The following is a 25,662-nucleotide window of genomic DNA, read 5'->3' on the forward strand; positions in this document are numbered from 1 at the left end:
AAGTTTTTAAAACAAATTCTACATGGAGAGTTTTAACACCTTGTTGTACCTCCAAAGTATAAGAGTTTCAACTTTTGACAAATTACTAGAGTAGAGAGTTACATAATATAAATGAAAATGGGAAAACCGCCAGAAGATATAAAGAAATAAAACAAATATAAAAAACATTTCTCTTTACAGGAATGATCTCTGCCATGAGAATCTAATTCCTGGGATGGAGATTGACTCTTTGGACAATAATGTAATGATGAAACAGAGACTGTAATGAGTGTGTAACTTGTCATGGTATTGGTTAAGTTAATGCTTTTCTAAATCATTACAGGAAATAAGCATATTATAACATGGAGAAAATATGAAAGAGACTAACTATCTTACTTGCAGTATAAAGTATAGTCACTTTCTGTCTTAAAACAAAACTCCTTAAAATCAGTTCTCCAACATAGATAGTCTATTTGTTACAATGTCATAAATATTGATATATACATAAAATAGATGAAAATGAAACCACACCATCCGAAGAAAAACAATAAAATTTTTAAACAAAATAAAAATTACAACTTCCTAAAGTATATTCTTGTAACTTTCAATCAATAATCATCCTTTATATAAAATAAATATATCATTGATGTTAGACAATATTTGCAAACCATCATAAAACGAACCCATCCAACAAACAAATTGTATCAAAGCTGTAGAATAAAATTTTAATAGTCTTAAATCAACAAAATCAAAGTAATATTTTGGCTGTAGAAGAATAATTTGGTTAATGGTGCTTTAATCAATTCTAATCAGAGCATGACACTCTGGGTAACTGTTTTTCTAACAGAGCTCAGATGTTCTTTTTTCAAATAATTATCCAAAATGTAATCATAATTCAGCTTAAGATCATGATTAGATCAAGGTTACAAACTTATAATTTGATTGCTTTAGACTACCATGGTTTTTGTAACTTCTTTTCAATACTAAATAATACATGTTGGTGTATTTAAAATACTAATTCTCATGACAGTCACTCACATTCATATTGCCACTCACAACCTAGCAACAGAAACACTGAATAATACTTTCCAAATATATAGTTTCTATATTCTGGAGCGCTAATCTCGCTAATAAAACCACGAAGTAACTGATCCCCATCATAACACAACGAAACAAGAGGCCCATGGGCCTTAACGGTCATCTGACAAAAAGCAGGCCAAACTCTAACAACAGTGAGTCTGCTGTTAAAACAGTGGGCTTTATTCATTTGAATAAACTTGATAGCCCTTCCTTCCAGCATCCTACAGGCCCAATATCAGCACTCTAGGGCCTTTTGGTTACTGAGAAGAAGTCATTTACAGATTTTAACGTATTTGAACCCTGTGATCTTGAAAGTGAGTCAAGGTCATTCACTTGAACACATTTGATAACACTTCCACAAAGCATCCTACAGGCCCAATATCAGCACTCTAATCATTTTCGTAATTGAGAAGTCATTTGCATATTTTAACATATTTATTCCCTGTGACCTTGAAAGTGGGTCAACGTCATTCATTTGAACAAATTTGGTAGCATGTCATTCCAGCATCCTACAGACCCAATATCAGCACTCTTGGACTTTTGCTTATTGAAGAGAAGTTGTTTGTATATTTTAACAAATTTGACCCCTGTGACCTTGAAAGTGGTTCAAGGTCATTCATTTGAACAAACTTGGTAGCCCTTCATCCCAGCATCCTACAGACCCAATATCAGCATTCTGGGCCTTTTGGTTGTTGAGAAGTTGTTTAAAAATTTCAACATATTTGACCCCTGTGACCTTGAAAGTGGGTCGAGGTCATTCATTTGAACAAACTTGGTAGTCATTCCTCCAAGCATCCTACAGGCCCAATATCAGCACTCATGGACTTTTGCTTTTTGAGAAGAAGTCATTTGTATATTTTAACATATTTGACCCCTGTGACCTTGAAAGTGGGTCAAGGTAATTAATTTGAACAAACTTTGTAGGGCTTCATGCCAGCATGCTATGGGCCAAGTATTAGCCCCCTAGGCCTTCTAGTATTTGAGAAGAAGTTTTTGAATTAAAAGTTTACAGACGGCGCATGGCGGACGATGACGGACGAAGCACTATGGGTCAGATGACCAAAAAACTGCTCCCCCTAATAACACAATGAAATGACTGGTCATCCTAATAACAATGAAATAACTGGTCCCCCTAATAACACAATGAAATGACTGATCATCCTAATAACACAATGAAATGACTCATCCCCCTAATAACACAATGAAATGACTGTTCCCCCTTATAACACAATGAAACGACTCATCCCCCCTAATGGGCGGTGCCCCGCTCATGTTTACGATTCAAACCATACATCAATAATAATACTGATCAATATCCTCTTTATCAAAAGACTTTTTCATGTTTCTCAAGCAAGAATTGATATATATATTACTAGTTTCTTCCCAAAAATTATGTCTGAATGGAATAACCAATTTTGTGCAGCACATGATGCTGTCACTTAGTGCAATATAATCAGATGACTTACTTCAATGCATTGCAGATCCCTAACAGCAGAGCACCTCTGAATTTTTCATAAGTAACAAGAACGTGCTCTTTGAAATTTTTGTAAGTAATTAGAACAAGTTACATAATTGATTTCATAAAACAATGTCTTATATGTACTTATCTGTAAAACAAGTCCCCTAGTACTCATCACACCTTAATACCATCCCTTCAAACAAAATATAACAGAATGCTTTAATGAAACTGCACCTGTTCCAACTGATTGGAAATATTTTTCATTAGTCATTGAACAGCTGTCAGATTGTATCACTATCAGCATGTCACAGTTTGATTTAAATGATTTCAAGCATCCATCATTCTACACGCAACTACGTGTCACCTGACTGCAACCAGACAATTTCTTCTAAATGATTAATGTATTAAATGTATCATGCACTGCACCTGTTCCAACTGATTGGAAATATTTTTCATTAGCCATTGAACAGCTGTCAGATTGTATCACTATCAGCATGTCACAGTTTGATTTAAATGATTTCAAGCATACATCATTCTACACACAACTACGTGTCACCTGACTGCAACCAGACAATTTCTTCTAAATGATTAATGTATTAAATGTATCATTCCAGGCGCCATGCAAAGCATCAAAATAACATAGATTCATGTTTTGCCATTACAACTTTATTGTGATTTAGAATGTGTCTGCACACTCATAAAACGAACATAACCCTGTGACCTTGAATATAAATAAAGATCACTTGTTGTCAAGATTGTTTGGCTTTGTCATAGGAACATACCAGCCAAATATCATGCCTCTAGATTTTTAAGTTCATGAGAAGAAGACAATTAAATGGATTAAAAAAAAAATCTTTCCCCTGTGACCTTGAAAAGAGGTCAAGGTCATTTCTTTTTCCAAACTTTGTCAGACTTCATTCTAGGAATATGCCAGCCAAACATCATGTCTCAAGGCTTTTTTCAGTGCATGAGGAAAAGTCTTTTAAACGGTTTCACAAATCTGACCCCTGTGATTTCCAATCCAGGTCAAGGACATTTATTTTCGAAAATTAAGAACATACTACCCTAACATTTCTAAAAATTTGGTCAATCGGTTATTGAGAAGAAGTTGTTTAATGGAAAAAGTTGATGCTGGAGGAAACGCCACTGCATAAGCTCACTTGGCCCTTTCCCAAACCTGGCAATTATGTTTTCATCCCGATAAATGTAAAATTATCATAGGAAAACATATGGTCAAATTCAACTACAAGCTGAAAAAAAAGATTCACAGTCATTAATATTTGTGGACTCGGAAAAGGATATCAGTGTTACTATTGATGATAAATTAACGTTTCATAAACATATATGTGATAAGGTTAATAAAGTGAATTCAGTCATGGGAGTAATAGGAATATGCTGTCCAAGTCTGGAGCCCTCATTTGGAAAAACAGGTGGCGATCAAAAATTTCCAATGCCGGGCAACCAAGCAGGTACCAGGCCTTTCATCATTATCTTACACAGATCGTCTACGAATACTACAGTTACCAACATTAGCATACAGAAGATCACATGGTGATATGATAGAGGTGTTTAAAATAATTTCCAGGAAATATGACTGTACATATTTTCTGTACCTTGTCAGAATAAATCTATGTATCTATGTATCCATGTTATGTAATAGGTATGAGGTAAGGATATATACTACACAGTGACATCCTTCTTTCCAAAAGAGCATAATACACCTTCCATCTTTTTCAGCATTTTTTGTAAAAAGTGAGAATACATTTGAAATATTGTAAATTGGGGATGAAGAGTTTCTTGATTCTGGCTGCCTTGAAAACAAATACTGCTTGGGGAAAAATGCAGGTCAGATTGAACACTACAAAAAAAACGAAAATGTTTCAAAGGGGAAAAAGATAACGGATAAAAATTTCCAGTCTACAGAATAAAACATAAGAATGTGATTCTTGAAGAGATCAAATAATAATTGAAAACTTAATGTGATTTTCTTATGAATATCTGTGGGAAAATGACATGTCATAGGATTTTAATTGCATAACAAGATTAATAAAGTATAAATGTTGCGTAAATCACTTCAGCAAATGCTATGTCGACACCTGCTGATCAACCTATAAATCAGCTATTCAAAATAATCAAAACTTTTCCAGGAAAAAAAAAAACAAAAAAAAAAAAAAAAAAAAAAAAAAAAAAAACAAACAAAAGGCCCATGGGCTTTAATAGTCTTCTGACTATAAATACCTACAAGTGAAACCAAACTCATCTACTCTACTTTACAAAGAAGACATTGTTGGTTCATAAAAACATTTTCTGCAAACCTGAAACCCTTTTCCTACTTCATGCTAATACACAAATACTATGACCCTGAACCTATTGCTTGTTGAAAAAAGAATTTTCAATATCTAAACAGATTTGACTCCAGACACCATGAAAGTAGGTCAAGGTCAAACATTTGAATAAATTTGCTAGCCTTTCATCCAATTATGTTAAAGAGCCAATATCAAAAGCCTTGACCTTTGTTTATTCAGAAAGAAGTAATTTTCAAGATTTTAAACCATTTTGACCTCTGTGGCTTTTAAAATGTGTCAAGGTCAGTCATATGAACAAACTTGGTACCCCTTTATCCAAACATGCTATAGACCCTTTATCAGTATCTTGGGCCATTCAGTTATTGAGAAGTCATTTACAGATCTTAACATATTTGATCCCTGTGACCTTTAATAAGAGTCAAAGTCAGTTATAATCACAAATTGGTACCCTTTCATCCTAGCATGATACAGGCATAAATACTTCATTACATTTAACCCCTGTGACCTTGAAAGACAGTCAAGGTAATTTATTTGAACTAATGCAGTAGCCTTTCATCACAGCATGCTACAGGCCAAATATTAACACCATGTGCATTTACGCTATGAAGAAAATGCCAAAAAAGTTTTTAAGACATTTAATCCCTGCAATCTTGAAAGTGGATAATGGTCATTTATTAAACCAATCTCAGTAGCCTTAGTTACTTTTAGAAAAAAAAAAAAGAAAAGAAAAAAAAAATTGAGCACCACATATTTTACAGCATATGTGAAACTGATAAAAATATATCCTGATACACTTGAGAAATGAAATTTGTTGGACGATAACTCACCTCCTTTCACAAATGATCAAATTGAAACTAAGAATTGTATAATATTATTCTTACTATCAGGAAATTGATACTTGAATTCAATTTAGAATTTCATGTTTTGTACAAAACAAGTACCGGCCAGAATCCATTTACATGTTATATATAAACTACTCTTAACTATGATTTGATGTAAACAATCTGTTTGATATCATCCAGAGCTATTACATGAAATATCAAGCCATGAAATATACATAAAATGGACAAATTTCACAAGACATTCAGCTTGGTATGAAGACAACCGCATATCAGATTTCAGAAATTCTATGCTAATAAGATAAACAGATCAACATCAAAGGTAGTCTTGCACATCACAATATGCATCACCTGACATTATTTCTATGAACCTGTATCGTATTTAGTTTGGCATTATGGCATGTAAACAAAATATCTCATTGATAATTGGAGGCCATATTATAACAAAATTAAACCTGTCTTTATCGGATATAAAGAAACAAATCCAACTAAAAACAGACATGATCTAGTATTCATGATACCAGGAAGATAACAATCTTCAGTGATGAATGAATCCTATTGACATTGCTTGGAAAAACTATGAAATGTTAACACCATAACTACATACATCATTATAATCTTGTCGTTCACTGGGCATTCTTTTTGCATATCTTAAGTTTCGAGAGGTATGTATGCTATGTATCTTTTCTATATCCATCAGTTTTACAGAATGGTAACAAAACATTGCAAACTGACACTGTTATTATGTTATTTTTACCATCGTTTGGTATTTCTTTGATGTAACCCTGATAATGTCATTTATGTATTGCCAGCTCATGAACTGCCCACGATAAAGGAATATTGCAAGTTAAATAAAACAAATTGAGGTTGCCTGCCCACTATAAGAAGATGAAAGTTGAAAATCATAAATATAGGCATGGAACTGTTTTAAGTTGGCATTCATAGAGGTATGAAAGCCAACTGCATAAAGAAGTATGAACTCATGAGCTTTTCAAATACAATGACTTCAGTAAGGTTACAATGCAGCATCAACATACAAAGATATACATTGTGGAATAATGTATTTCATTAATACTTAAAAAATTTTGAAAAAACACTAATGATTGTTGAATTAAAGACTCACATGCTTTTAGGTGCCAATAAATCATGAACAGTCCAATACCACACAGTATTCACACCATTTCATTATATTAACATTATCCTCAATTTGGCCTTACTAATGAAATAATGTTTACACTTCCATAAACGTCAAATCTGGCACATAGAAGCCAGACCACTGTACACTTGCATTAAAAATTCGAGTGAATCCACCGCTACATTTGCTCAAAATTTTTTAATTTTGTGAATTTATGTGAATCAAAGCAATATGTGAATGGAAATATCTAAAATATCTCACACAATGGTAATAAAATGATGATAGTATTGTGGAATCATTTTCTGTTTTACTTCCTGTAGTTGACAAACTTTCCTGCGAAATTAGAGTCAGCTGTTTTCCTATTCCATCAGTTGTCAGGCTGTTCTGTTAGTGCCTATAACGTCCAATTATGGAGCGCAATTAAAAACAAAAAAGTTTATAAAATACAAATGTAAGAAAAATGTTTAACATGCATCATGTTAACCAGGCATCAATTCTTACCCCTACATGAATTCTGTAATATCATCACTGATCAGAAACTCTGTCATTTCCATTTTCACTGCTCCAATATCTTGAACTCAACATTTCCCCTTAGCAGTACAAAAAAAGATGAATCATTTTTGTCTTCACAGTTTAAAATAATGGGGTTCCATATACCTACAATCAAGAGTTTCTTCCTATGCTCGATAAGGTTAACTAGAGCCTTCTCCATCTGGGTTCTGTAACTTTTTATGTTCCCTGCAAAAGTAGACATTATATTTGCTCTTTAACATATGTTGCTGATGAAATTAAAATTAACAGTTTGAAGATTCTTTATGTCAAATCTGTATCTAAGATTTTGAAAAATCTCAATTCTGGGTTTGATTTGTTTGCCGAGAAAAAGGAAAATAAAAACAGATTGAAAATTCCAAATTAACAATTCTCAAGACTTCCGAATGTCTGTAAAGGAGTATGCAAACTTTCAATTTTGTGTCAGATATCATAGCCCACCTTATATATTTTGGTTGGTGTTTCATGGTGGTGATCTCCGTTCCTTGTATTGAAACTTTCTTTTTCTTTATCACAGCACAATCATCAGGTAATGCCATGCTGAAATAACCAAAAGGATTCCAGAATCAACACAATTTCCCTATTGACAGATGTTTATACAACTACATCATGTTTTTCAAAAACTTTCAGTTTCAAATTCCAGATCAGAACCTTATTCATTAAGTTTTATTTATTAGTTTATTTTAACATGTTTTTATTTTGTGAAAAATAAGTAGCATACAAGCACCTTTGTGCATCTGGTTCATCCATTTGGTCAAACATTAGACGTTTCTGGCTACGAGGCGTCACACTTCCACTTCGAGCTCTCACCATGGTCTCGTTGATTCGCTGTAACTTCTCAGACGACTACAATCAGATGCATCATACATTACAAACTGACATGAATATCAAAACGAGACATAAAGTTAATGATTGGATACAGCAGCTTAAATTCAGCATGCAACACGCATCACCAAGAAAATAAAGTATATATAATATACCACAGAAGAATTAATTAAATCATGACTGCACTTACAAACCAACAGAGTGTAAAATCATAGACAATAACAAAACAAAATGAAGTCTGTCAACTCAGTTTTCATTCGGTAGTGGAATATTAGACAGAATTTGTTAACATCTTTGTTATCGGAGATTCCAATTAAAAATTCACAAAGAGTTTAAATTTATATCCAATTGATGCTAAATTGTTCCAAATTTAACTCATTGAAGAGCTGAGTTTTCACTGTTCATACCCTATTAATTGGGAAAATTCTACTGCTTGCTTCAATTAATAATGACTATTAAACCATTACGGCAAGGATATGTGGTGAAATTTTAATCAGTTATGTCAGAGAGCTTATTAATGATTGATGGAAAGAATTATGTTAGTGTGGTTTATTTAGTATATCCCCAATTTTTTTTGTTAATCCATCACTATTTGAAATAAACCAAGGTATGTTCAAATCCAAAATACCTATGTAATGTCATTATGAAGTTAAAGAAAAACAGGATATAGATACTCATATAAATCAACCTTCATAAAACTAACAGCTTCTTTAAAGTTTTCAAATCTAATGCTTATTTTTAATATCATAGGCTTAAGGATCCCATTATTACCCCAATCCTTTCTCCGAAGTTGTACAGCTGTCTGCTTCTAGGTGTCAGCTGGCTAGGCGAAGGTGGTGGTTTAAACGGAGAGTCTCGTAGTGGAGAAACATAGAAACCGCGTCTGCTGGAGACACTGGAATTTGATGTGAAAATAGTAAATGGCTGCTCAGAGGATCAGCATATCATCTAATCATAAGGTGAATACACAAGTGGATTTATCATTCTACTGGTCCTTACTGGTCTAAAGTTCAATTTCTAATACTTATTCAATGAACTAGAAAATGTCAACAATACATGAATTTTCTAAACAAACTAGAATCTGAATGGGTATAAAACTTGATGTTGTGAAAATACAGTTTACAGGAAGGCCACTTCACAATTAGAGACCTTCCAGTCCTACATGCTACTTATTAAATCATCTACAACTAACATATATTGTTTAACATTTTCTAAGATGGAAAATATTTTAAACAAGCTTACTGAGTATTGCTGAAGCAATATATGTTGCCTGTAAGTCACCACAAGCTGTAACATTGTAATAATTTAAAAACTTTATGAAAACAATAAGTAACCTCAACTAGTTAATGTGATGCTTTAAAAGTGTGTGAAGTTTGATGAGAATTCCTTAATAATGAAGCATCCACAGCATGACAAACTTTCACACATGTAGGGGCATATAGACGGAGAGAAAAATTAGACCCCACCCCCAGCCCCAGCCCCAACCACCCCTCCACTCCTAACACCAACCCAAACTGAAATTGCAACCCAAATCAGCACTGAACAGCTAAATATGAGACTTACTACAAGAAGATGAGTACAATATCAACAAGAGATCCCAGAGGGATCTTGGCGCCCACCATTTGAGGATCTGTTTTCAGTTCTTGAAGATTTGTTTATTTTTTTTTTTTTTTGTTACAGGTGTTGTAAATGTTCATGAACTGGTCTTCATTGAATGTACTCAATGATGGCACAAGATATTTTTATTAAGCACCTATAAGCAAATATCATTTGAAAAAGATCCCAAAGTATTATTAGATAGCAGTCAGTTACAGGTGGATAATGGACAATATGCTTGTGCTGTATTACTGTCGACATCCAAGATGGCTGCCTGTGGGCCACCTTGATTTCAAATCAGTCCAAAAAAGGTACAATGTACAACTAGGGACCAAGGGAAACCAATATCTATGAAATATCAGAAGGATCCATCCAGTACTTCCTCAGATATAGCAGTAACAAGATTTTACTCTCAAAATCCTGACAGGCAGCCATCTTGATTTCGGATCAGTCCAAAAAGTTATAATGCACAACTTGGAACCAAGGGGAACCTGCATATGAAATTTGAGAAAGATCCATCCAGTACTTTCCAAGAAATAGTGGTAACAAACTTTTACTTCCAAAATCCAAGATGGCTGCCTGTCAGCCATCTTGAATTCGAATCAGTCCAAAAAAGGTACAATGCACAACAAGAGACCAAGGGGAAACTGCATATGGAATTTGAGAAAGATCTATCCAGTACTTTCCAAGAAATAGTGGTAACAAACGTCCACTTCCAAAATCCAAGATGGCCACCTGTCGGCCATCTTGAATTCGAATCAGTCCAAAAAAGGTACAATGCACAACTAGGGACCAAGGGGAAACTGCATATGAAATTTAAGGCAGATCCATTCAGTACTTTCCAAGAAATAGTGGTAACAAACTTTTACTTCCAAAATCCAAGATGGCCACCTGTCGGCCATCTTGAATTCGAATCAGTCCAAAAAAGGTACAATGCACAACTAGGGACCAAGGGGAAACTGCATATGAAATTTGAGAAAGATCCATCCAGTACTTTCTCAGAAATAGTGGTAACAAACTTTTACTTCCAAAATCCAAGATGGCCACCTGTCGGCCATCTTGAATTCGAATCATCTAATAATAGATGGTGGGCTAAAAATACTGTGATTATAAATTTTAATGATATTTTTCCAACACTTACACATAGATTGGTGAATTTAATGGTGAGGATCCTACCACTGGTGATAATTGTGGTACCTGCAAAACAATTTTATTTTTCTTTAGTTGCGTATTATCAGTATTCTCTTCTCAGACTTAAGACACTCTCAATACAACACCATACTCAAATACTGTTAACAGGACCATAGCTTGAAATCAATAGAATTGCTGTTAGTCTCATCAATCATTTTCTCCTATTGAGTACCAGGTTGATAGGATTTGTTTCTGACATACTGTCATATAAAATAATTTACGGAATTTAAATTTGAAAAATCATTGGCCCTCAATGTCAGTCTAACCAAAATTCAGAATAGAATTAAATTAAAAAGTGACTTCTTCTTGTGAAATGAACAGCAAAACAGTATTAAATACTTTACAAAAACAGATAAACAGTAAGTCCAACCGAAGTATGGCAGATTGACAAGACAAGGGGTCCAATGGGCCTGCATTGCTCAACAGGTATTCAATGTTCATCAAAAACAAAATTGGTATTAATCACAAATACATTAGTACATACACCATTGACATTCAAAGTGGGGATATCTGATCAATTTTAAATGATTTCCACAACAAACAGCTCCTAACACTCAATTCTGAACAGTTACAGTTGTGACCATGAATTTTTTATTTTTCTTGAAATTTGTCCAGCTTCGACCTAGAAACATCCTTTCACCAAATCCTGCTTCACTGACTTTTGGTTTACCACAAGAAGTCTTTTACAGGCTTTGACAATTTGACACCTATGACCTTGATTATCGTTCAAGGTAATTTCTTTTTGCAACTTTGTCAGGCTTCATCCCCCAGACCTCACAGTCTATGACATGCTTTTGTGCCTTTTGGTTAGTCAGGAGAAATCATTTTAATGTTTAAACAAATTTGACCCTATGACTTTGAATAAGGTCAAGTTCTTTTCTTTTTTCACACTTAGTTGGGCTTCATCCCAGCAACCCACCAGCCAAATACCATCACATTTGATCTGTTAGTTATTGAGAAGAAGTCGTTTAAGTGGAAAAGATGACGCCGGAAAGACAACAGGCGGATGAACGACAGATGCTGCACCATGGTATAAGCCAATTTTGCCCTTCTGGTTGGATGTGCTTCCAATGAAATATCCATCCTTCCATTTTCGTTTGTTTGGAAGTAATAAAGATGAGTGTTTCCACTTACCGCTTGTCTTGAAACAAACTGCAGGATGAAAGACTTCATATTGTGCATAAATACTTTATTGTAGAAACCAATTATGGAATCGGACTTGTCACCTTCTATCAAAGCACTCTTGTATACCTGTAAAACATAAGTAAATCGTGGATCAGTGATTACAGGTAACAATCATCTGTATCATAAGGGTCTGACCAGTAAACCACTACACAAAGAAACACCCAGAACAAGGATATTCAAAGATAAGAACAAACATAAAAACCATTTCAAGAGATTATCATCTTGAATTACCAATCAAACCAAACTGAGTGTGTGTACAGCGATCATACTATTACTTATTTATCATGCCTCTCTGTATATCTTACAAACATCTGCCGTATTTTCGGGATTATAAGCTGCAAATTTTTTCCTTCTGAGTCCGGCATGTGGCTTATATATTGATGCCGCTTATATGTGGACAAAATGACCTGCCCACCATGTATCTGTGACTGAAACGGAGCATGTTGACCTTTTACATGTAACTGTATACAGTATGATTTGAAGATTGCAATAAAAAAATTGTTATTGTGGATTTAAATAATCATACCTTTTAATATCAAATAATATCTTCTTGACTCTCGCGCTTACTTCTCTGCATTGCATGAGCAAGAAGTTTACAGTAGTCATAGCACCCTTGGATCTATAGGTCAATGGGTGATAGTATAATTCTAGAATGACTGCTTGTTTACAATATGTATCCCATTTACAGGTGTACCTTACAAGAAGACATAATTTGGAAATATAAGAATTTTGTCAGCATACAAGGGTCATCATTACTATTTAACAGTACCGACACCAATGGAAAGATTGTTTAGTAAACAGTATGTAACATCAGGCCCTATGTCACAAATCTGTGAGGGCATCCAAGCCAAACAAGTTTGATATTTTCTATTTTCATGTATTTTTAATGATCAAAATTTTTTAAAACACATCAATAAAATAAAAGATTTTTTGTGCATAAATTATTTGCTAACTTTATTAAATGTTTGACTGACTATCTTGATAAACTACCTTTCTTTTTTTGTTATATTGACAAACTATGGTCAACTATATGGTTACTATATCGTAAGCAGGGGTGTGGATTATATTCCAGTGTAGCAAATATGTGGATCAAATCGAAAAAAGGGCCTGTTTCCAGTAATGTTAATTCTCCATAGGAGCCTGCCCCCGTATAATTTCTTATCTAGCTCAACTACTGTTTTTTTCTTTTCCGAAAAATAATTTTACACCTTTCCGACACCCAGTGAAAATGTATTTTTATAAAGTTGTCAATTTCAGCATCAAAGACATAAGTTTGTAAATAAAAGAAGGTTATCTTGTAATTCGCAACATAGTATAAATTTCTTTTGATAAATATTTCCAAAACATCGTGTTTATTCATAAAACATAAAAAAAAAATATTCTCGGATGAAAATGCACTTGCAGAGACACAATTATGAAAAAAAATGCCATAAATTTGCAATTTTCTCCCGTTATATAGTTTTGGATGCAAATTTCCATCAGAAAATCGGATAGAGCTTTACTTGTTTCATATGTGTACCAAAAATCAGCTAATTCCATGTGGTGGAACGTTCTCATATCGCCGCCTGAATGTGGTTGTAAATTGAAAGAAAAGGGGAAATGAGTAACAACCTTGTCTGAAACCCTATTATATAGCTTATTATATACAAACTTTTATATTGAATATCAGAGCGGATATTTTCATGACAGTTTTATGATGTGTAAAAAAAAAAAAAAAAAATAAAGTACTGTTTCCCCGTCTCGATCTTGATTACTTAAGAACCATTACGTGTGGAACGTATCAGATATCTCTGGCTCCTGGTTACATCGCCAAACATTTAAGTGATGACGGCGACTATGAGGTGTGGCTTTACCAGCACTCCCCAGACCTTCTCCGATGTCAAATACATTCTCGACACAAAAGCCAAACGAAATATAACGTTTGGATACAGTTCACCGTTTTACCCGATGTTGAGGCCCCAATAAAGGACTACTACTGCCAGTGCCCAGTTGGAGAGAGAACTATGGGAATGTGTGCGCACATCTCCAGTATCTTGTACTACCTTGGGTATTACAGGACGCTGGAAAACCCTCGACCATTACAACCACAGGTAAAGAAATTCAGACAAAACTTGAAATAGTTTTCCATGCGGCAACGGAGTGTATATGTCGAAAGTATGTTTGGGGCTCGATATGAAAGATCCCCGTTACCATGTGACTAACCAAACTTATAAATATAGGTATTATACAATCGCCCATACCTATGAACACTCCCGTAAATGCGAAAACCAACCAAAATCATAAGGAACACGTTTTGTTTGTTGTTCTGTCTATTTGTCAGCCAATGTCTTCAACCACGGGGACTTGCGAAGTAGCCATCTTGGATTTTTTTATGAAAAAGTGTTTCTCTCACTTTTTTCATATCTGTGTACATATTCTCAACATACCGAGCAAATACTCTCGTTTTTTTGTTAATTTTCTATAGAAAGTCGAAAATCGGCAATTCAACCATAGGCTAATTCAACCCAACATTTGAAAATGTTCAACCACTTACATTTTGTTGATTTTTCCTCTCATCAATAGCATAGTACTATTTAATAGGATAAAAATTGGTTTGCATCCAACGCCCATAAAAGGGTGTATTCTCTAAAAAACACAGTTTTTGTGTCTAAAATGTTATCATCGAAAACAGCATTTTTGAGATTGTTTCTTCCATAAAACAGCCAAATGGCGCGATGGAAACATGATTTTTTGTCACAATCATGCCATGAATGTATTCGTTACGGTGACTATCATTTGATTAGATTTTCATTAATATTTTATATAACATACACATTTTATCAACACTTAGACAGCTTCTGAAAGGTACAACTTTGAGGAGCCATAAAAAACAAACCAAGTGACCTAAATCTTTATACTTTATAGATTTGTGACCACAACGGCATGGGCAATGCACCACCAACAGGAAATCTGAATCAGAGAAGGGGCCGTTTTGGAAACCGGCCCTTTGCTAAAAATCGGCACAGTGGCCAATATATCGCAGCCTGAAAATATGCTATCTAAAAATCATTATCAAGCGAGCACACAAAAGTTTATCAATAAATGTGGAAACCAATTTGAAACATACACAAGGAACAAGAAGTCCATGGGCTTTAACGGTCACCTGAGATTTTAGAACCAGTCTATCAGTCAGAGCATTTGTACAGACAGAAAAGAACTGATATATGCACACGTACAAAGTTTTTATTGTTTCTAAATTTGAAGGCTTAATTTTCAACTGATAGCACTCTTTGTTGTTGTAGTTTAGCATATTTGACCCCTGTGACCTTGAATAAAGGTCCATTCATTTGAACAAGCATGATAGACCTTCATCCCAGCATGCAACTGGCCCAATATCAGCATCCTTGGCCTTTTGGTTATTGAAAAGAAGTTGTTTAAGGATTTTGACATCTGTGAAAACATGCATAATTAATACTTAATGTGCACAGGTACTTTTTGTGGCATAAAATGGTAAAAGAAAATGCTAAGATAACATGTCAGACCAACGATATAAAGTACAAAACTTGAAAGTATTCCCTTCAAAATTTGTTTTCCTCTCATTTATTGACCTTCTGTTCAATTACAGCCTAATGCATGATCTTGTTTGTTTTCTTGATTCATTGACATCAGACACGTCAACGCTAACTTCCGCTGATACATATGAAAACACATGCTCATTGCTTTTACTTTGTAATATCCAACGTGAAGGAAAATAAAATGAAACCTGCCAATTTCTTGCCAGCTAATTAGATTATAATTGATATATTTTTCAATGTCCCAAACAGCCCACAGTCTCTGCCAAATCATCCAGGTTTTGCATGATATTCACTCGAATAGCTTGCATTACTATATAGAGTAATTATTTTAGTTATTACTTTTCTTCATAAATAAATCCTCTTTTTGTCAGTTTTGAGTACCAGATGATCCTGACAAAGATGGCAGCCTCACAGAATCTTTTATTTTTCCATGATACATAATGTTTGCACCCCAACTTTGGACATTTATTTTCTCAAAAAAATGTGCACATTACATCGGTATTAACATTATTTTTATACAAATGGCCTTGAAAGTGGGTCAAGGTTAATATTATGAACCAAAGTTAGTAGCCCTTTATGCCAGCATACCACACGTCCAATATAAGCACCCTGAGCCTTTTGATTATTGAAAAATTGTTTAAAGACTTCAATACATTTGGCCTCTGTGACCTTGAAATTGGGTCAAGGTCATCCTTTGATACAAACTTGTTTGCCCATCATCCAAGCATGCTACATACCCAATATCAGCATCCTGTGTCTTTTATTTTTATCGAAAAATGATTTTACATTTAAAGATATTTGACACCCGTAACTTTAAAAGAGGATCAAGGTCATTCATTTCAACAAACTTGGTAGCTCTTCATCCCATCAAGCTTCTGGCTCAACATCAGCATCCTGTGTCTTTTGTTTATTGTTAAGTAATTTCAACATATTTGACCTCTGTGACCTTGAAAGTGGGTAAAGGTCATTCTTGATAATGTTGACCTTGACCCACTTTCAAGGTGAAAAGGTCTGTAATGATGGTGAAAAAAGCTGGACTTTAATGATTTTGAGCTGAAAGTTCTATACATACATGCTGCTGGGAGTGAGGTAGATCTTTATATGTCTGGACTATGGACTTGAATTTGATTTCCTGCTCCACAACTTTGCAGATGCCATATAAGGAACACAACATGATCTGAAACCAAGAGAGGCATCATTGAAATCTACACATCACTGAAATCATATGCAAGGAACCTGTAAACCAGCTTTCATTTGCATCCAATTCATTTTAAAATAGCTTTAAAATTCATGAAAAATAACCATCACACATTAATACCGAGATGACAAGAATGTCTGTTTAAAAAAGAATAGCTTGCAAATCATATTTGAAAGTTAAAACTTGCAAATCATATGTGGAAGTTAAAAGAAGTGAAAGTAAATTGGAAAATTGGTCGCCAGTATGAATTTTCTACAGATCTCTTAGTCCAATGAACAAGTAAAAGCTCTTGTCAGGCCCATAACAGCTAGAAATGTATATCAACACCTAACATCACAGAAACAAATGACAGTTACAGATATGATACAAATCTATCATACATTCCCATCTCCTTTGAAATCCGACAGGTGTAATTTTAACAGAATTTAGATATGATTAACAGAGATCAAATTCCTAATACAATCTCTCCAGAGCTATTCAAAGGTGAATAGTCAAAGCAGTTGCCCAGTCAATTTACCTGATCAAGATGTCTGTTCTTGAGAAGATCTGGCTTTCTTGTGATGCAGTATTCAAAACATGCCCATATTTTACGTTGCTGAAATTATGAAAACTAGACTAAAACAAATTTTTGACAACTCAACATGAGGGGCACTCACACAGTGACAGAAGTATCCATTAGATATTGTTATCACATCTGTGGCTGTGTCACTTCACATTAAGGCTTAATTACAAAATTAGTGCAAGATTTAATCAAAGTAGTAAATATTCACATGTATCAAAGCCACAAAGAAATTTCATTTCAATTGAAAATATTGTAAACATACATAAATAATTGTAATCTTATATTAGCACTTTTTGCTCTGATGATTTTGCATTGAAATAGGACAAGGCTAAGTGCAGTTTCTGTTTGTAGATAGCAATTGTTGCCATATGCAAACTGCACTTATTTCTTCAAAATCAATTTTGTATAAAAATTTGATTGCATCAAAATAACAATGTTAACAGTTTCTATTATAGGTGTTTAAACACATAAGGAATTCTTATTCTGAAGGATATGTGAAATTAAGAAATAAACATACAACAATTCAAATCGAAGTTTCTTATTCTTACCAAGTCTCTTGGTACATTTAATAAATTACAAAGCTGTTGTAGCCTGTGAAAACCAAGTCTGGAAACTGAAATGAAGGAAATTATCAGAAAGTTAAATCACTGCCAAAAGAATAGTCACAATTTTTCTTTGAAAAATTTGGGAATAATTAATTTTACTAAATTGGCAAAAAATACTCCATACAACAACAATCTGAATATCATATTTTTCCTTTAATTTCAGACTTAAGCTAATAAAAAATAGACAAATTTTAAAGGCAGGTACAAAAAGAGAAGAAGGTTTTTGAAATCCGAGTCAATTTGACCCCTTTTGACCCTGCCCCTCAGGCCCCTGGATGGGGTGGTGGGGACTGTATAATTCACAATTTTGTTCATCTTAGGCCAGGCAAAGGTTCTGCAAAATTTCATTAAAATCAGATCAGGCGTTTTGAGAAGAAGTAAAAAGTGTTAAATAGTGTTAAATAGTCGGCCAAATAAATTTACATAAAATTTTTCTTTGTGTTTACATATATTTAATGATTTTACAAAATGGGGGGAGGACTAAATTTTAACATATTATCTGGTAGTCTTCAGTATTAACAAATGTCATTTTACTCATGCGATACTAAATTATTAGACACACCTGTGAAATATATTTGTTATTATTGAAGACACTATTAGATATCTCTATTTCATTTCTATCTTCTTTTTTTTTTTAAGAAAATTTTAATGGTTTGATGTTGGATTAATATTTGGTTCAGAACAATTCAGAAGAAAGTTTCATTTGTGTTTATTCAATCAAGACAATTACGTGGATAATCTATTTCAGTTCACTCACCTTTGTTGAGAAAGATTTGAAGGGATTGCGAGCGTCTGGGTGGGGGCTTATCGGGACTGTCTTGTGGTGTTGTTACAGGTGTAGTTCTAAGAACCGCCCCAGCAGTAGAAACAGCTTTTGTCCTCAGGGGCGGGCGCATTGGAGAAAGGTAGCTAAGAAATTGACCAAAAAAATATGACTGCAATCTTAATCATTCCCTAAATAATTGGTTTTGAAGACAAGTCATCTAATGTCAGCACAGTAAGGATTGTCATGTAATGTCAGCACAGTAAGGATAGTCATCTAATGTCAGCACAGTAAGGATTGTCATGTAATGTCAGCACAGTAAGGATAGTCATCTAATGTCAGCACAGCAAGGATAGTCATCTAATGTCAGTACAGTAAGGATTGTCATCTAATGTCAGCACAGTAAGGATAGTCATCTAATGTTAGTACAGTAAGGATAGTCATCTAATGTCAGTACAGTAAGGATAGTCATCTAATGTCAGCACAGTAAGGATTGTCATCTAATGTCAGCACAGCAAGGATAGTCATCTAATGTCAGTACAGTAAGGATTGTCATCTAATGTCAGCACAGCAAGGATAGTCATCTAATGTCAGTACAGTAAGGATAGTCATCTAATGTCAGTACAGTAAGGATTGTCATCTAATGTCAGCACAGCAAGGATAGTCATCTAATGTCAGTACAGCAAGGATAGTCATCTAATGTCAGTACAGTAAGAATTGTCATCTAATGTCAGCACAGTAAGGATTGTCATCTAATGTCAGCACAGTAAGGATAGTCATCTAATGTCAGTACAGTAAGGATTGTCATCTAATGTCAGCACAGTAAGTATTGTCATCTAATGTCAGCACAGTAAGGATAGTCATCTAATGTCAGTACAGTAAGTATTGTCATCTAATGTCAGCACAGTAAGGATAGTCATCTAATGTCAGCACAGTAAGGATTGTCATCTAATGTCAGCACAGTAAGGATAGTCATCTAATGTCAGTACAGTAAGGATAGTCATCTAATGTCAGCACAGTAAGGATAGTCATGTAATGTCAGCACAGTAAGGATAGTCATCTAATGTCAGCACAGTAAGGATTGTCATCTAATGTCAGTACAGTAAGAATTGTCATCTAATGTCAGCACAGTAAGGATAGTCATCTAATGTCAGCACAGTAAGGATTGTCATCTAATGTCAGCACAGTAAGGACTGTCATCTAATGTCAGCACCGTAAGGATTGTCATGTAATGTCAGCACAGTAAGGATAGTCATCTAATGTCAGTACAGTAAGGATAGTCATGTAATGTCAGCACAGTAAGGATAGTCATGTAATGTCAGCACAGTAAGGATAGTCATGTAATGTCAGCACAGTAAGGATAGTCATGTAATGTCAGCACAGTAAGGATAGTCATGTAATGTCAGCACAGTAAGGATTGTCATCTAATGTCAGCACAGTAAGGATAGTCATGTAATGTCAGCACAGTAAGGATTGTCATGTAATGTCAGCACAGTAAGGATAGTCATGTAATGTCAGCACAGTAAGGATTGTCATGTAATGTCAGCACAGTAAGGATAGTCATGTATTGTCAGTAAGAACTGGGAAAAGTTATTAACTAGACGATATCTGTTAGATGTATGTATGAATATCGTGGTTTTGGGAACTTGCAGAGGTTCATCTTTGACCTTTAAACCTTAAATAAAAGGTGTAAACCTCGATGTGACGATACTATGGAGTATTTTATGAAAACATCACCAATGAGTCACAACATGACAGATGGATGGATGAGTAAAGATTGGGGCAACACTCTTTAAACTCTCTGAGTAATCTCATGCAGTTGGCATAAAACTATGCAGATCAAAGTAAGCACACTGACAATGTTTATGGTAGGTGTTAGGTGGTTTCCAGACATTTCAAGGGAGATAAGCATTTTACCAAATTGCACTGCTATCAATATGTCTTACAGATCAGCACTGGACGGAGTTATCTCATGGCTGGAAGCATCAGGGGGAGAGGCAGGGATGCTATCATAGAGTAGATGAAACAGCGGTGAACCCTGCATAGATAACACAATAATAAGCACAGATAATTACAGATCATGAAAGGAAAAATCCAGGTATATCCCCAATCCAAACGCAAAATAATAAAGATTTACAAAATTAACTGACAAATTTTCCAAAGAAAATAAAGTAATCACTATTATCAATTAGTCTGCATGACCATTTTTGAGCATATTGATGGTTTGAGCCAAATGATTATGAAAAATAACCATATCATGTCCTGTTTATCTACTAACCTCTTCCCAAGCAAAGCTTTCCAATATCTTGATTTCAATGGACTGGAGATGCTAAAACATTTAAAAAAAATATTTCTGACACTTTCTGTAAAATAACATTTCAAAACAACAAATGATTTTTCTACATTCACAAAAAATATCTACAAAAGATTATTTTTGCTGTTAATATATGTATTCTTTTTTTAAAAAATTCATAAAAAGATGTCAATATAATTTCTATCCAAATTTGAGTGAAATATTGTTCATGAAGAATGAAGTTTGAAGGGTAGCTAAAAAAAAAATTTTCTAATTGGCTGTGATAAAAGTACTTTGTATTTACATAACATTGTATCATTCACAATATCTGGATGGTAATTTAGTTAGTCAAGGTCCACAAAGGTGTTCTATTCTGAAAATTTTCCACTAGACCAAGAGCTAGTGAACCAATTTTTCTCACTAGCCCTGATCAAAAGTAGAAGCCCCACTTTTGGAATTTTTCAATTTATACTGAATGCTGTTTTTTTACCATAGTTTACTGTTTCCTCCACAGAATTAATTACATGTGTTTTTCAATAAGCAATAAACATGTATAAATGATACTGTCTGTCTAGTTTCTGTGTAATAAGTTGACAATTAACATGAAGCAAATCAATATATGTACATTGTACATGTATACCACAGGTTTAGCGAGTCATCCTGATCTCATTTCCATTGGGAAATCCCTAGTCAACAAAGCATACATTGGATCTGAATTATTACTGATAACATCCATGAAACTGTTATTCCTATATTTCACAAAGGGAAATGTGTAATTGTAAAAAGTTCATTAATAAACTTGCAATATTTGAAGGAGACAAAATGACTGAGAAATAAATATTTCATGAGACAATGTTGTAAACATATATCAAGTAGACATAACTCATGTAACTAAAATATTTCCTATATTATCTGGAAAGCCATGATTTTGGTTTCAATTTCAACAACATGAGGATTTGCTTTATTCATGATTTAGAACCATACCGTATTTTACCTCAAATAAGCCCCCACACCCAGTTCAAAAAAGACTGTCGAAAGAGGGGAGGGCTTATTTGCGGGCAACCCCCCAGTTCACGAGATGTACGTGTGTCCGCCATCTTGGATTTTTCGTCATAAGGAACACTAACTTGGCATATCTGTCATCAAAATAAAATAGGATCAATAATTTTATTAACAATATAACAAAATATACTAAATAGCTAATCCTCCAGCCCGAATCCTCCGAATAGGAGAGTCTCGTCATCGGACTCGTCTGAACCAAATAAGATGCCGTGGGCCCGTGTCGCATCAAGTTCCTGCTGTAGGACCTCATCGATCTCGCAGACGTCCATGCCGACATCCTCACAAAGACGGTGCGACATCCTAGACAGTTACAGGCCACACACCTGCCCAGAATATGTATGACGCACATCATCCGTGTTTGGTCCCCACACACGCGTCACCCTGGCGACTTCTCTCCCCTTGGACTGTAGTTGATACCCGGAGACGGCTCAACCCTCAGCGCGTTCCTCAACGAACCAGTTAAACACGGCGTCATCAATCTTAATGGACCTACGTGCTGGATTAGTGTCAAGCTTCTTCACCTTGGAGTCTGTTCCTTTTCCATGGCCAGGGAGTTTCTCAAAGTCTCTGTCCCACTGTCTGACGAGTTTCCTGTCGACAGAGAATTCTCGTGTTGTCTGATGGCGATTTCGGCCATTGTCCCCGAACCAGTTGACGATGTCCAACATTTCCTTTACTGAGTAACGTCTTCGTGAAGCAGGCATGATGATTTGTGTCTTGGTTGGATTTTTACTCTCTGTTTAACGACACTGACATGGCTTGGGACTCAAAATGTCAAAGTCTTCTCAACAGGTCAAAGCGACACTGTTGTTTTAGCAAGTTTTGAGCGAGGCCCTCTCGCTCAGTCGCTGTGATTGTTAGCTAATTATCACCAGTTTAAATAACAAAAAAGTGGTCACCTGTAAACACTACAAAAACAAACCCTTAATAATTACACCTGGCGATTAAATGTAAGTACTGCTTTATCGTCGCACATGTTTTTTTTTCCAAGAAGGGGGGAGGGGGCTTAATTGCGAATACCCCCCTATTCCTGGCAAATTGGAAAAAGTGGTGGGGGGCTTATTTGCGGTGAAATACGGCATATCAAAAAGTCAGTGACATGTTCACCTACTGTTTCTTCATATTACAATTCTTATCTAATTCATCCCTGAAATTTTATCTACATCTATGACATAACCAAGCATTTGATACACCTAGATGAAGATTTCTTTACATCTGAGAATCTTGATGGACCGATGGAAACCACCTGTGGTTGTAAAATTTTACTACCCTAACCACTGTGTACAGAAACAGATCGGCTTTTAATGCAGATTAAGAGAGGAAAAATTTCACTAACCCATGGGTTAGTCAGTGTCATGGAACAGCTAGCCGTGACCTGAAAATCACTAGTCCCAGGCATTTGGCTAGCGGAATGAAACCCCCCTGGGTCCATTGGCATGAATCGTTGAAATCAGCAAGGCGAGAAAATGTTTTGAAAACACACTCGTCCCTCAGGATGAGCCCAGTACAATAACCTCTTCTCCCGAGACCAAATCCATTTGTCCCATTTATTATGTATGATCATTATAGTAAAAATAACAAAACATGATATCAATTAACATTATTGGTTTCTTTTGTTGATCATGGCAAATTAGTTATCGTATAAACAACCAAGCTGAGCTACATAAGTATAGTGTCATTTTAATCTGTAATCATTCAGTTTATTCATCATCAGATACAACTGCCATTTCAGGTGGCTGATCAACTTCACTTGTTTTTCCTCTCAGATTGTTGATGAGATGATGAAAGATGTCTCCTTGTTTTAGCAGAATGAATTCAAGTGTAGACTGCTTTGTCAGCTTGAAAAGTAGACAAAGTGTCTGACACCAGTTTGATCCTCATTAGATTGTGCAGGGTAACCCGATTCATCTGAGATCTATATGTAGTTTTGAGCTTATTCATCACACTAAAGGCTCTTTCACAGAGTGCAGTGCAAGGTAAGAGTATCATCATAATGTTCACAAGGACTAGAATGGACTTCAAATTGTCTGGATTAAGTGCCAACAAATTAGCATAAGCAATTTGAGGACTTTTTGTTCCCCGTCTCTTTCAATTCTTGCCACTGCTTAGAAGCCTCTGAACATCCCTGCTCACTTAAACATGGAGCAAAGTGCACCAATAGATCAGAAACTTGTTCATTGCCAAATGATCTTAAATCAATCTCAAAGACTGGCCATAAAGTTTGGTCAAAAACTTGAAAACAACTGAAAGGAGGAACCTGCAAAGATCCAAATCTATCACTGATATATTGAATGGCACTGTCAAGGAATTTAGTGACTGTTGCCTGCAAATCTATTCCGGTTTTAGAGACAGCAACTGACTGTCCATATTTTAAAACACCATCTGTGTAATTATGTTCAAACTTACTGAAGTACTTTGATGATGACAGGCCATTTTCTTTTAATTCTGACAATTTCCAACAAGCCAACTCCAACTTCAATTCACAAACAAGTCATCCCTTTGGTAGCTTTCACTGAGATTTTTCAAAACTGCGGTAACATCAAGCATGAAATATAAAAATTTCACAAACTTGTCTGTTTTCGATTCCGTTAACAGACTTCTAGATTTTGCTGCATCTTCTCTAGATCCTTGACCAACATGTTTTAAGTGGTAGAAAGCAGCAGGATAGTGCTTCAAAAGCAATCAAAGACCTGTGCCTACTGGCTAACCAACAGATTTGCTGTACTCCATTGAAATATGCCTTTTGGAGAATAATAGTAATATTTGAAGATATTTTTAACAGTATTGTCAAATTGCTGCAAATAGGGAACTGTCTTTACAGCATCCAGGGGTCGAAATTAACTGTTTTAGGCACTAGCAAACCATTGCTAGTGCCTAAAATTTCCACAAGCAAAAATGATGAACAAACTAGCAATTTTTTGGTGAATAGGTTTGACTTTTATTTACTGTTATATTGAGTTTTTCAGGAACTGAGTGATATTGGAAAAGTTATCCAAGACATTGGATAAGAATGGCTGATTGCTACCTGTATCAACATTTTAAATCTATATAACTTTGAATTTATCAGTTTTCTTTTTTTCATGTATGAGCTACATCTAATCTGACTGTCATATGATCAGATCCATTTATAAATGTAACTGTACCCAAATTTATATTATTTAAAAAATTGTTCACATTAATGATCATTTCAATAAATTATTATCAAGACAACTATCTTCCATGTTCCCGGCAGTCATTGCGCCATACTGTATTAACAACATTGTTACTAGATGATTTGTTGTGTCTAGAATAAAATTCAATTCTTTTTCTCATTTCTGTACCGTTTTTAACGTGGCCGTATATGCACGTTGTTGTGGCGGTGATTTTATATCAGCAGCGTCAGGAGAAACGCTCTCCGATTTCGACGATTTTTTTTCAGAAGGGCCAGGCTGTGGCTGTTGACTATTGTCTTGGTCACCGCAAGCACTGTCAGATGCTTTCC

The 25,662-nt window shown here is 34.9% G+C and overlaps 1 protein-coding gene across 1 annotated transcript in view; it reads right to left on the reverse strand.

Annotated features, from left to right (window-relative positions):
* LOC132562632 (retinoblastoma-associated protein-like) overlaps positions 1-25,662 on the reverse strand; it is a 75,025-nt gene that overhangs the window by 18,043 nt on the left and 31,320 nt on the right. Inside the window, exons 17-27 of the mRNA XM_060227385.1 lie at positions 21,105-21,155; positions 20,773-20,864; positions 18,821-18,972; positions 18,007-18,071; positions 17,414-17,491; positions 16,771-16,875; positions 12,078-12,210; positions 10,910-10,961; positions 8,944-9,067; positions 8,075-8,193; positions 7,789-7,887 (exon numbers count right to left, since the gene is read on the reverse strand). Coding sequence (XP_060083368.1) covers positions 7,789-7,887; positions 8,075-8,193; positions 8,944-9,067; positions 10,910-10,961; positions 12,078-12,210; positions 16,771-16,875; positions 17,414-17,491; positions 18,007-18,071; positions 18,821-18,972; positions 20,773-20,864; positions 21,105-21,155 — 1,070 coding nt within the window. The remainder of the gene's footprint in view (positions 1-7,788; positions 7,888-8,074; positions 8,194-8,943; positions 9,068-10,909; positions 10,962-12,077; positions 12,211-16,770; positions 16,876-17,413; positions 17,492-18,006; positions 18,072-18,820; positions 18,973-20,772; positions 20,865-21,104; positions 21,156-25,662) is intronic.

Source organism: Ylistrum balloti, unplaced genomic scaffold (assembly GCF_031769215.1).
Source record: "Ylistrum balloti isolate Yb309-2 unplaced genomic scaffold, AGI_CSIRO_Ybal_v1 Utg371468, whole genome shotgun sequence".
NCBI lineage: Eukaryota > Metazoa > Mollusca > Bivalvia > Pectinida > Pectinidae > Ylistrum > Ylistrum balloti.